The 12,552-nt window shown below is 47.1% G+C and overlaps 1 protein-coding gene across 3 annotated transcripts in view; it reads left to right on the top strand.

Moving 5' to 3' along the window:
• Positions 1-2,760: 2,760 nt before the first annotated feature.
• LMO3 (LIM domain only 3) overlaps positions 2,761-12,552 on the top strand; it is a 114,181-nt gene continuing 104,389 nt past the window's right edge. The window contains exon 1 of one of the 3 annotated variants that reach the window (XM_087968690.1): positions 2,761-3,016. Coding sequence is in view for 1 of the 3 variants with exons in the window: in XM_026678636.2 (XP_026534421.1) it covers positions 4,949-4,973 (25 nt within the window). In the remaining 2 variants the exon portion in view is untranslated. Of the gene's footprint in view, positions 3,017-3,493; positions 3,558-4,871; positions 4,974-12,552 lie in introns of those variants that run through there. The other 2 variants (XM_026678637.2, XM_026678636.2) reach the window with 2 other exon arrangements.

Genomic DNA, 12,552 nt, shown 5'->3' with positions numbered 1-12,552 from the left:
TTATCATTACATTTTAGAGGGAAATGAATGGCATGGAGCGGAATGTTAAGTATTCTATTTTATTCCCTTACACATGTGGTTTGGCATATTACTCACCAAGTTTTTCTCTTCCCCCCCCCCCCCCCTTTTCTGTCTCTCTTTCTCTTCTCTCTCTCCCCCCAAAAGAGACCTTGATTGGTGGAGTGGCGGTGGGGAGAGCAATTAAACGCTAAGCTGTTTGTTTCAGCCGCCCTTGCACACGCGCGCGCGCGCGCGGGCTCGCAAACACACACACAACACACACCCGCCCGCGAAAAGTGACAAAGTGTTTAAGGCTGGCGTTGACACCGGGTATCTTATTGCCGTCGTCCAAATAGAGGACTAATTACCGCGCGTGATGTCACCGTCGGCGGAGGAATAATCCCATCATTTAATTAGTTGAATGATTTAAACAAAGATTTGCATAGATGCACTAATCAGTTTGCCATGAATTACGGGGGAGCGCTGCCAGCGAGGGGTAACAGATCATACAGACGGCGGTGGGGGTGGAAGGAGGGGGGGAAGAGAGAGAGAGAGAGAGAGAGAGAGAGAGAGAGGAGAAAGGAAGAAGAAAAAGCGTGCGCGCGGATTTTCATCTCCTTTTAACATAATTAATTTAATTGTCCTCATTAGCTGTGCCATTTGTTCTGATTTTATTTCTCCCGTTCTCCGAGCGCACAGCCCGGGCTTCGCTTCTCTCTCTCTCTCTCGTCGTCCTCGCCGGCCACCGAACGCGTTGCTGGGAAGAGAACCGGGGAGACCCGCTTTGGAGAGGGGAAAAAGTGGCGTTTGCAAACGCCACCTTCTGAACGGGAGGCGGTCTGAGGTTGCAGGGTCGTCCTTTGGGTGGAAAAGGAGTCGAAAGCCCTACTTCTGGTCCTTGTTTTGGGGGGAATATTACAGCAACAGGCCCCGCGACCCTAGTAAGCTCTGAGGATACCTTGAGGAAGGGGGGGGCTGCAAAAGTCGAGATGCCCCTTCAAAAGGCAACAAAGGGGTTAAAAATGTCCTTTGCCACCCTCTGTTGGCCGTCTGGATTATTGCAGCCCAGCCTTTCCAGAGGTGGCGAACTTCTACACAAACTACACTTGGGATTTGCCCGGGCTTGACTGTCCTGGGATGGTGCTTAACTAAATGTCAAGGATGAGAAGGGGAGACAGGTTGCAGGAATTAAACAGAAGGCGGGGAGGGGTGGGGGTGTCTTCCCAAAACAGCAATTCTGCGCTTCTTTTGTGGCTTTAATTATTAGGGGTCAGAACTGTTGGATGATCAAGGAGCTGTGGGGGAAGCGAGGAAGGATGTCAGATCTTCCAAAGCTTGAGATTTACAGGAGGTGGCCCTTTCCAATAAGATTTAGGGGGTGGAGGGAATTAAGGAAGGGTGAAAATCTAAACCTGCACCTTTTAAAGAAGAAAAAAAGGGTGGGTGGGAGCGGGCTGTGGCTTAGTGCGAAGTTCCAAGCAGCAGACGAGAGAGAATCCCTTTGAAGTCTGCAAAGTGCATTCACAAATTTTAATCGGTTTCCCCCCAACTCCCTCTTTCTCTCGCTCCCTAGATTGACTTAGAAATGGAAGGGGGGGGTGTTATTTGCACAGTAAGTAGATTTATTGTTGACCGACGGGTATTTACTATCCCAAGGTACGCCGGAAAGAACATCCTCGCTTTTAGAAATCCACTTTCATTGAGAGAGAGAGAGAGAGAGAGGAGATCCCTAGATTCCAATGGAACTGGGAGCAACCCTGATCAGCGTCCTGATGCTAGACGGGCTTCTTTGGAAGGGCGTCCCGGTCCCTCTGGCACCCAGGAAAGTTTAGGGACGCCACATACACACCCCAACGACCCTTCAGGATCCACGGCGCACAGCAGGTCTTCGCGGGGGCTCCTACGGAACTCACCGCTTCCATCTCTTTCGCTTGCTTTTAATAAGCCTTAAAAGAGGAGCAGCCCAGTGCGAAAATCCTGATCCGAGGCTCGGTCTCAAAACTTTCCAAGAAAGTTTTCTGGGCTCTTTTTAGGGGAAGAAAAAATAATAATAATCCTACCGCTTTCCAGCCGCCCGATCGGCGATTGAAGAAGAGCCCCCAAGTTTCCCGGCCTACAAACAGCTCCACCATCCAACCCATCATCTCAACCGGGGGAGGGGGAAAGGGGGGACTTTTGCAAATACATCCCACCAAACTCAAAACTCCGGGAAGGGGCTGCGGGGGATTCGCGGGGTTAGGAAGGCAGGACGAGTCTTTCCAAACCGAGAGGAAGAGGAGGAGGAGGAGGAGGAGGAGGAGGAGGAGGAGGAGGAGAGGCGTCTCCAAGAGAACCCCCCCGCTTGCACGCCCGCTTGCTCCAAGCCCCCGGGGAGCTCGCTACTCGCGGGGTAACGGAGGAGAGAGAGAGAGTAACCTGCTCCTTCTCTTGGGCTCCTTTCGGCGAGCGCGTCTCGTCGGCCCGCAGCCGCTTTTGCCCATCACCAAAAAGGTGGCGGCGGAGGCGTCGATCGGGTTCCCGGCTCGCCTCTTTACCGGCCGCGCGCGTGTGTGTGTGTGTGCAGCTGCTTTTTTGCTGACTTGAAGTCGCAGGCTGGTAAACGTTCACCCTGGGAAATTAGCGACAAAACTCAATCTGTCTCCCGGCTGCTTTGCACTTTCCGAGCTGCAGATCGGAGGGGGAGGAGAAGGGGGCGAGAAAGAGAGGGAGGGAGGGAGGAAAGAAAGGAGGCGTCTGTATGTGCGTGTGCGTGCGCGCGCGCGTATGTCAGAAAGACAGACGGGCGGGCGTGGGGGGGGGGCGAGAGAGAGTCTCGGTAAATAGCCTGAAACCGGCCACGAGACGCAGCCCCCATTCCGGCTTTTGGCAAGCGACGCCGCCGCCGCCGCCGCCTCCTAACAAGAGTGACCTTTTTTTCCCCCTCCGCTGTATTATGTCTGGCTGCTTAAGGGATTGCGTGCAGCAACTGATACAGCGCCTGACTTCCTCCAGCTCGGCTCCAAGCAAGCTGCTTTAGGTAAGTTGCTTACTTGCAAGCCCCGGACATCGACTCGGGAGTTGTCGGGTGGGGGGGGGGAGGGGAGGAAAAGGTGTACATGTGTGAGGAGGAGGGGGGGGGGAACGGACGGATGCAAAGCATCGTACGGACCTCATCCCGGGCCGGGAGTAGCCAGGTTCTTAACGTCGCGAGCCCGGTCTGGGGGAAGACACCTGTAGCTCCGCTGCGGGCAAGCAAAAACTGACTTGGCCGATGGTAGAGACCCATTCCCTTCCCCCCGCACCTTTTTTTAAAAAAAATACACGCGCAGCTTCCCCACGTTCTCTGACAGCCCCCTCCTCCTCTTCCTCCTCCTCCCGGCCGCCTTTTCTTTTAACCTTCTTGCGGGCTTTGTATTGACTCTTTCCTCCCGGCCCCGCTAAGCAATGCTGCTTTTTTGCTTATTTTATGTTATTTTTGCCTTTTCCAAGGATTCAAAACAAAAACAAAATTGCCAAGCAGCTTCGGGGGTTGGGGGGGGGGGGAGATCTTGAATTCACCTTTTGCAATCGGATTAGAGGTAAGTTGAGGTCCTCGCCGAGAGAGGGGGGTGCGGAGAGGGAAGAGAGAAAGTCGCGCTTTTATTTAGCTGCCTGCTTGCCGGGGGAAGTGAGGGGGGAGAGAGAGAGAGAGAAAGTCGTCCTCGCCGACGTCCTGAGTCACAAATTCTGGGTGGTGCTCTTCCTCCCCTTCTGGTACCCCCATCTTTTCTCTCTCCCTCATACACAGGCTGGCTCGCTCTCTTGTTTTCTTTCTGCGTTGGAACTTTAGGCTTCGGAAGCTGGGAAGGGAAGGTGTGTGTGTGTGTGTTTGTTTGTTTGTGTGAGCGCGCGCGCGCGTGTCTGCCTTTAAATCATGCGTGGCCTTTCATTATGTTTTATGATGACGAGGGAATTGCAGGAATAAGAGAGAGGGCCGGCGAGATCGCGGGCTTTGCAGGAAGGGGAAAGATTGCCCCGCGCGATTTGGAGAGAAGCCGAGCGAGGCAAACTTAAAACAATGAAAGCAAGAGTCCAGCCTCGGCTCGCCCTTTCTCTCTCCGCCGCTTAAAGCCCCCCACGGCGTGCGCTCCCGAAACGCGATGGGGAGCAGCCCTGGACTTCATTCCCTCCTTCTCAGCCTCGGAAAACCCACCGACTCTTCGTCGTCTCTCTCTTCCTCCTCCCCCGCCTCCAATCCACCCCTGTTCCAAAGCGTTGCATTTATAACTAGGCGTGTGTGTGTGTGTGTGTGAGATTGATTTTAAAGCCTTTCTGCGTTCCTTCTTGAAGAGAGAGGGGGTGAATTTCAGCTCTGCGGAACGAGGAGCTGGAATCCGGGAGGCATTTGTAGGGAATCTGGGGTAGGTAGGTGGGGTGGGTGGTTAGCTGGTTTGGTCGCGAAGTGATCTAGAGCTCTTCCACCCCATCAAAAACAAAAAACAAAAAAAACCCAGTTACCGAGAAATCTGCGCGGTCCGCGAAGTGCTTGAGCCGGCGCTGCATGGGACGGTTTAACCAAATCCATTAACAGAGAAGGGAGATTAATATACATCGGGTGTTTTGTTTCGTGTTTTTTTTTAAAGGGGGGGGGGGAGAAACAACACAGCACACAGTCGGGGAAGCCAGAGGCTTCTGCCGTTCGCCCGGTCCTATAAACCCCCCCTCCCTCTCTATATTCAGTCGCAGGCTGGCCAGCGGCTCCGGGTTGCGTGGGTTTGCGCGTGTCCCTTTCCAACAACTCCTAACCTCCCCACTCCCGTTTCCCAAAGCGGCCGCCGCCGCCACCGCTGGGGTCCCTCCTCTCTCGCGACTCTCTTCCACTTGACCCAACCTCGGAAGAGCAGGGGGGGGGGACGGAGTCGGACCGAGAGAGATCGGCCCTGGCCGCTTCTTGCTTTGCGCTCTTTTCTGGGACTTCCGAACCTCTTCCATGCCGGGAAAGGAGAAAAGTTTTGGTAAGATTTGCCCCGAGTCGCGCCTTCCCTTCCCTCCCCCATTTCCATTTCCATTTGTGTCACTTTCTCTCTCTCTCTCTCTTTATTCCTCCCTCCAGGCTCCCCTTTCTTTTCCAGCGTGTGTCTCTTTCAGCCTGGACACTTGGGGATGGGGTGGGGGAAACGGGGGGGGTCGGACGTGGTCCTTCCACGATGCCCAAATTCCCCGCTTTAGGAACACCCCGAGATTCTTTTTTAAAAAGGCGTTTCGAATTATTTCTCCCCCGATTGCTGTTTCCTCCCCCCCCCCTCCTCGAATTGACCCATCATCCAAAGGTGTTATTACAGACGCCCCTCATTCTTGTATGGCTGCCCCCCCTACCCCTCGCCCCCCCTATCCCTCACCCCCCACTCCTTTCCCTTCTTCCTTCCCGGACGGTGGCAAATATGAACACCGACGGTAACAAAGCCAGCCGGGAGCCATCCTTAACGCGGCTTGGGCGGGGGCGGGGGGGGGGAGAGGAAAAAGAAATGAGCGCTGCCGGGTTTAGGCTGAACTGCACACACAGTCACACCAAAAGAGGGGAGTTCTTTGTTGTTTAAAAGTGTGTTTTCCGTCCTTTTCTCCCCCCCCCCTTCTTTTTTTTTTAAAGAGGAAGAGGGGGGGAGCGTCTTTTTTATTTATTTATTTCATGTGAACCGCATCAAAATTGAGTTCACTCTTGCAAATCTCTGGTTGGCCTTTGCCAACCGCTAGTACTTTGCTGCCATGGTAACTGTAATTAAACTGATAAGAGTGGGAAAATGTCAGTATCTCTTGGAGTCTTACAGCTGCATTGGAAGGAAGGGGGGGTGGGGGGGGGGAGAGAATAAAATTAGCTTCTTCCAGCCCTTCTTCTATGGCTCTCTCTCTCTCTCTCTTGTTTTTGGAGAGGGTGGGGGAATGGAATTGGTGATGCTGTTTACTTAAATAGCTTGGAGAGGACGCTTTTTTAAAAAGGTCCCTTTTTTGAGATCTTTACTGGGTGTTTTGAAAAATAAATGTTTATATCAAAGAAACTTCGGGTGCACGGAAGCTCTTGGGCGCAAAGAAAGGGGAAACTTTCAGGCTGCAAACTTAAAAAGAGGCTTCCGACATTGTGGGAGGATAAGACGGTGACACTTTCTACTCTGCTTAGCAGATTTTTTTTTATTTAAAAAAAAAAAAACCTGGCCACACCGGTTGTTTGCCTTGCCTTTTTTCGCCTTCTTCTTTCCCCTTTCATCAGTAACTCATTTTTCTCTCCTTTCTGTTCCTGAGGTAGTTCTTTTCTTCTTTACTTGAATTGAATTAATTGAAACCCACCCAGATTTCTGGCATACATTAAGAGGAAGTCAATGGGGAGAGGTGGGGATTAAGCAGGAGGAAGATGTCAGTAATAATAATAAATATTGTGGCCCCCCCTTTTTTTGGGAGGAGGGAGCAATTAATGAAAGGAGACATAAAAGTCCCATGTTCAGAAGTGGAAACAGGCTGGCAGTTACTTTTTGTTGAGGGGGGGGCGGGTACTGAATAGCATGGAACATAATGGAGGCAATGGAGCATTGGGGAACCCACACAAGGCAATCCAATCCAGGCAATTAAAAGCTCACCAGAGTTCTTAAAAATAAAATGGCCTTTCTTTTCTCTTCCCTCGCCATGCTCCTCCAACTGTTATTTCTCTCTCTTTTCTTAATTATGATTTTCCTTAAAACTGTCAAACGATGATGGCAAAGGCACAGGGGCCCTCTGGAAACCATAAGGACATTTTCCACCAACAATTTACACGCCAATTGTGATGACTCCTGGGGTGGTTGGGTTGTGTGTGTGTGTGTGTGTGTGTGTGAAATTTAAGAAGCTGTCTGTTGGGGAAAATGGCTTTTTCCTCAGAATAGGCCTCTTTCTCTCCTTCTCCTGCCCCCAAGCTCCTTTGGTCTCCCTCCCTGAATAATTATCCGTAGTGAAGGGAACTCAGCAATTACTTTTTGTGTTTGCCAAGCATTGCCTCAACAACTTGATCTGTCAGTCATGGGTGGGGGTGGGGGTGGGGAAAGAGATTTTAGTTTTGGGGAAAGATCTTTTATTTCTTCTGGCTGCAATCTTCAATCTTGCAACTGGGGTGGGGGGGGGGTGAGTCCCTCAAAAATTAGGTGGCCTTACTTCTCTAATTCTTACGTCTTCCAGCTTTGTAATCTAGTCCTGTGCGTGCTTGAACTGAAGTTAGCCACACTGGGGCCAGAGGGATAAGCTTCCAATTAATTGCAGCATTTTGCTTTGCCTTGATGAGCTGTTTAAACGTAAAAGGGAATTTCTGAAGGCTTGGCTGGCGTGCCAGTGCTGTTTGGGAGGAATCTTCTGCAAACGATGTCTTTATTTGCTGAATGAAAGGCATAATTTTTCCTCAGTTATACCAAATCATATTATTTGAAAAGTGAGGGGGAAAAGCTATATGCAGAGTACAGATATTATTTTTTTTTGAGGCCTTAAGGCCATTGTCCATGGTCCGATATCTCTAGAATTTTTACACACATCCTGAGCTCTAGCTAAAATTATTGCTCCTACTTAGTTAAACATCTGCTTTAAAACCAACCATTCCAATTTTACAAGGTTTGAAAGATTCTAGTATCTTGCTATCTTAAGGAAGGGAGATGAAGTCAGTATGTTTATGCCTCACAGAATCAGCATCTAATCCAAATTTCCATGTTGCCGGTTGTCCTGAAGCTAACTTCCCATGTTTTCTGTCCTGGGCTTGTTAGAGTTGCAGTGGAAGCATATATATCTACAAGGTGCCAGGATTGGGGAAGGCTAATATAAAATTGGTTTTTAACAGAAAAGTGGTTACTGATGCATCATGCCAAATGTAGATTTGGCTTAAACTTAGTTGGCTGTCTAGACATAACCATCTGTGAGATCTTCAGTCAACAATTTTAAAAATGGATATATATGTAGATTCTTAATTGTCCATAAGCGTCCATTATCCCAAAGATGCTTTCTCCCAAAGGCAACTGGAGTTTCTTGTGTTTTTTTCCCCCTATGAAAACATTTCGCTTCTCATCCAAGAAGCTTCTTCAGGTCTATTTTCTGTTCAGTTTAAAATTTGGTTGAGTGTTATTGTGAAATGACTTGCCAATTGTTCACGACTACCAGCTTTTGATATAGTTGGTCTTTCACCTGTCACATTTCCTATACTATGAAGTCTGAAATTAAGACTGCAGGGTTACAAGGAAGACCCTGTCAGTCCTCGGAGCTCTATTAATCTGCAAAACTCCACCTTAAGTCAAGCAAATCTAAGGCCATTTCTCATGAAATGTCAGAAAAAAAACTTGGCCAGCTATTGAGCTGTAACAGGACTGGTGTCAAAGCCACAGTTTTGCTTGCAAGAAAGCAAATTCTTTAAGTGGAACTTTTGGGAAGACTTAAAATTTGCTAATTAAGATGGGCTCATTGAGTTTTTGTTTGCGCTGGTACAGATACAAAATCCTAGAATTTTAAAGCTTTAGAAAGGGCAGCTAGGCCATTCTTCCCTGCCCTACCCATAGCATAGAAATTAATTTCAAAGCATCCTAGACTGGCTAGCCTCCCTTTGAACACATCCAGCGAAGAGGCAGTCACAACTCTTAAACTAATTCCTGAGCAGTTTGCTCTTCCAACATTCCTACAGCATTATTTATGTGCAAAGGAGCATGTCATTGCAGTATATAGGTAGTCCTCTACTTACAGCCATTCATTCAGGGACTGTTCAAAGTTACAACAAAGTGACTTACAGCCAGGATGTGCTCACAGCCATTGCAGCATCCCCAATAGTTTACGTGATCAAAATACAGGTGCTTGGCAACCAGCATGAATTTACAGTGGCTGCAGAGTCCTATGCTCTTGTGATCGTCATATGCTACCTTCCCAGACAGCTTTCTATAAGCAAAGTCAATGGAGGAAGCCAAGATTTGCTTAATGACTGCATGATTCACTTAACAATTATAATTAATAACCATGACCAAAAAAGGTAGAAAAAAAATGAGCGTGCCTCACTGAACAACTTGCCTTGCTAAGAAATGGGAATTCTAATCCCAGTTATGGTCCTAGTTGAGGATTGTTAATACTCCTGTGGGTCACAAATCTGAACTCCAATTCCTACAGTCCATCACCACTGGCAGTGTTGGTTCATAAGGAAGCACAAGGCTGCTTATTCCTGGTTACAGGTAGCCCTCAACTTAGAACCATTCGCTTAATGATTAGTTGAAGTTACAACATACCTCCACAGAGCTATTTATGACCCATTTTTGAAGCTATGATGGCTATATACGTGTACACACGGACACACACACACACACACACACAGTCACATGATGGCATTTTGGGTGTTTGGCAGTTAGCTCACCCTGATGGCCATTTGAAGTGTCTTGCTACCATGTGACTACAATTTGTGACTTTTTTGCTGCTTTCTGGGTTTATTTCCAGTTTCATTGGGGGAAATGGGTTTGCTTAATGACATTGATTTTCTCTTAATGACTGTTGCAAAAAATGTCAAATCAAGTCTGGTCACATAATACCTCGAATTACAACCACAGTGATTTACAACCATAATTCTGGGCTCAATTACGATCATAAGTCAAGGACGACTATCTCTATTTGGCTTGGCGTTATATCTTCTCCAACCTAGTACCTTCCAGACAAGTTGAATTTTAGTTTTTATTATTTCCAAATAACAAAACCAAGGGAAGTATAGTATACTGAAGTTCAGCATTTAAGGGAACTATGGTCCTGGAGAAAGCTGGACTTTAAAAGAAGTGAAAGAGCAGGAAGCTGAACCTAATCCTTTTTTATTATTTAATCTACCACTTTTAATAGAAAACAATGATGCTGCATTGTTGCCCTCGCTTTCCTGCATGATGACCTGATACCCATAATAAAGAATTGATCACTCAGGGCTGAATATTTATTGGCTGGTTACATTTATTTAAGAACTTTATCTTGTTTTGGATTCTCTACACAAATGGCATCCCTGGAGGTAGCTGATTGCTCTCTGCAATGATTTTAAAAGCGTACTCCCAAATCTGCAGCATTATTTTGAAAAATTGATCAGGGTTGATAAAGCTTTAACTCTGTGTTCCTCTCCCATGCAAAAAACGACCAAGCATTTGAACTAATTCTCATTCCCTAAGCTGTGTTGTCGAACAACAAAGCTGTGAAAAGTCTACCGTGTTTCTCATATAATAAGGCCGGGTCTTATTTTTTTTTGAGCCCCGAAAAAATGGCTAGGCCGTCTTTTTGGGGGGGACTTAATTTTTCCCCCCCCTTGCATCTTCGGGCGGGTGGCGATGGCTTGGATGTTGACCTCTGCATTGGTGGGGCACTTCGTATCAGGGTCAACGCAGGCAGCACCATATCCAGGTGTGCAACAAAAATACTTCCTAATGGCAAGCCCCCCCACCATTCCCCCCATTTCGCATGTTTTAATATAGGCCTTAATTTGGGGGGAGGGGCTTAATTTCATTTCATGCCTATAAAACATGCTGGGACTTCCTATTGGGGGAGGCCGTATTGTTGGAGAAACAGGGTACTACCATCACTGTAATTCAGTAGGTAACAATCCCTTTAAATAAAACAAAACTTTTTTCTAGTAGCTTGTCATATTAATGGGGGACTTGTCTTGAAGTAGATTTTGTTTAGCTAACCTGAGAATGAAACCCAACTTTCATAAGCTTCCATGACGAAACCTTGCAAACATCATGCATATTTTCCATCATGTTCTCAACGAGGTCCAAGTAGCCTCTCTAACTTGAATTAGACTTGTCCGCAACGGTGTGTAGACATATTCCTACACTGAAGGAGTTGATGGATAAGTGTAGGTTGCAGATGGTTGCAAACAGGCTGATGCACGCACCTCCCAAATCTCTACTATGCGTTTTGTGGAGATTTTGTGTCCTGCAGGTTGATTGGCTGATCTGATTTCCTGTTGGAAGGCCGGCAGAAGGCAAGGCACATTCACACGACAAAATGGGAGCAGCTTAGAAGAGAGACCTGTGGATGAAGTGAGGAGATACAAACATAGTATAAATGCAGCACCTATGCTGCGTATGTTCCCTATCATGCAGTGATGCAGAAGTCTAACCCTAACCCTACACAGATTATTAGTAAAAACCAGGGGGCGGGGAGACAGGCATCGGTATTATATCAACACACATCCATCTAAAAATGTCTTGGTCTTTAAATGTCTGGAGATTCTCAGTCATCCAACTTGTCTCAAAGGTGCTGTCAGGAAATTTCTTATTTCTAGGTTGGTTCTCTCCTTGATTAGTTTCCATCCATTGCTTCTTATCCTGCATTCAGGTAGTTTGGATCTACCTGACTTGACCCCCTCTTCTTTGTGGTAGCCCCTTAGATGTCCCAAAGATGCTTTTTAAAGAGGCAACTGGACTTTCTTTGTTTTTCCTTGAAGATGTTTCACTTCTCACCCAAGAAGCTTCTTCAGCTCTGACTGAATGCTGTTCAGAGTTGAAGATGCTTCTTCGATGAGAAGCAAAACGTCTTCAAAGAAGAACCAGAAAATCCAGTTGCCTCTTGAAAAAGCAGCTTTGGGATGTCTTCGTCTTTAAGCATGTGTAATGACAACTGGGAAGAGGGTAAAGAACTATGTGTGGGTTTTCTTCCCTTTTCCCTCCCTCACCAGTGTGGGTCTTATGAGTCACCATGACTAGCCATAGCATACTTGGGAAATGCCCTTGCTGGCATAGCTGAGTGAAGGGCAATCTAGCTGCGCAGGTCAATTCCAAAATGCATCGGAATGCTGGTTCAAATGCTTCCTCTATCTACTATTAGAAAGATACAGATAGTCCACAACAATTTGTAATTCAAAATTACAACAGCACTGCAAAAAAAAATGACTTGCAGTACATCCTCCCACTTAAGAATCATTAAAAGCATTCCCCACAGGTACATGATCAAAATTCGGGCATTTGGCAATCCACATTGGTGACGTTTGTGATGTCCTGGGGTCGTGTGATTGCCACTTGCAGCCTACCCAGCCTGAATCCAACCAACAAAGTCAATGGAGGAAGAGCCAGATTCACTTAATAACCACAGAAATCACTTAATAACTGTTAACAACCATAGCAGAAAAGTCCATAAAATCGGCCGAACAACTGAACTTTGCTTAGCAATGGGAATTCTCGTCCCAATTATGGTTGTATGTCTATACCTGTATTTCAGTTTCTAGGGCCAAAGGTAAGAATGTTAGATGAGGCTGATAGGAACAGTGCAGTTTCTTCTATTTTGGATTAGTTTGATATGTCAGGTGTTCAAGTTAGATCAGGGTAGGAATCCAATATGTACATAGGTCAATACTACTACAATTGTAAACCTATAGTAAAAAATCATGCATGTCTGAACTAGGGAAATCTTGTCTGAAATGTTTATTCAGGTTATGTTCCTATCGCAGCCTCGGCCCTCATTTATCTTTTGCAGGGGTCTTCAAACTTGACAGCTTTAAGGCTTGTGGACTTCAACTCCCAGAATTCCTCCTCCAGTAATGTTAGCTCAGGAAATCTGGGAGTTGAAGTCCACAAGTCTTAAACTTGCCAAGTT

The sequence above is a fragment of the Notechis scutatus genome, chromosome 6, assembly GCF_049901735.1.
Source record: "Notechis scutatus isolate UNSWTSFEM ecotype Mainland chromosome 6, rNotScu1.2, whole genome shotgun sequence".
Taxonomy (NCBI): domain Eukaryota; kingdom Metazoa; phylum Chordata; class Lepidosauria; order Squamata; family Elapidae; genus Notechis; species Notechis scutatus.
Note: the sequence above shows the minus strand (reverse complement) of the source record. Positions and strands in the feature narration are given on the sequence as shown.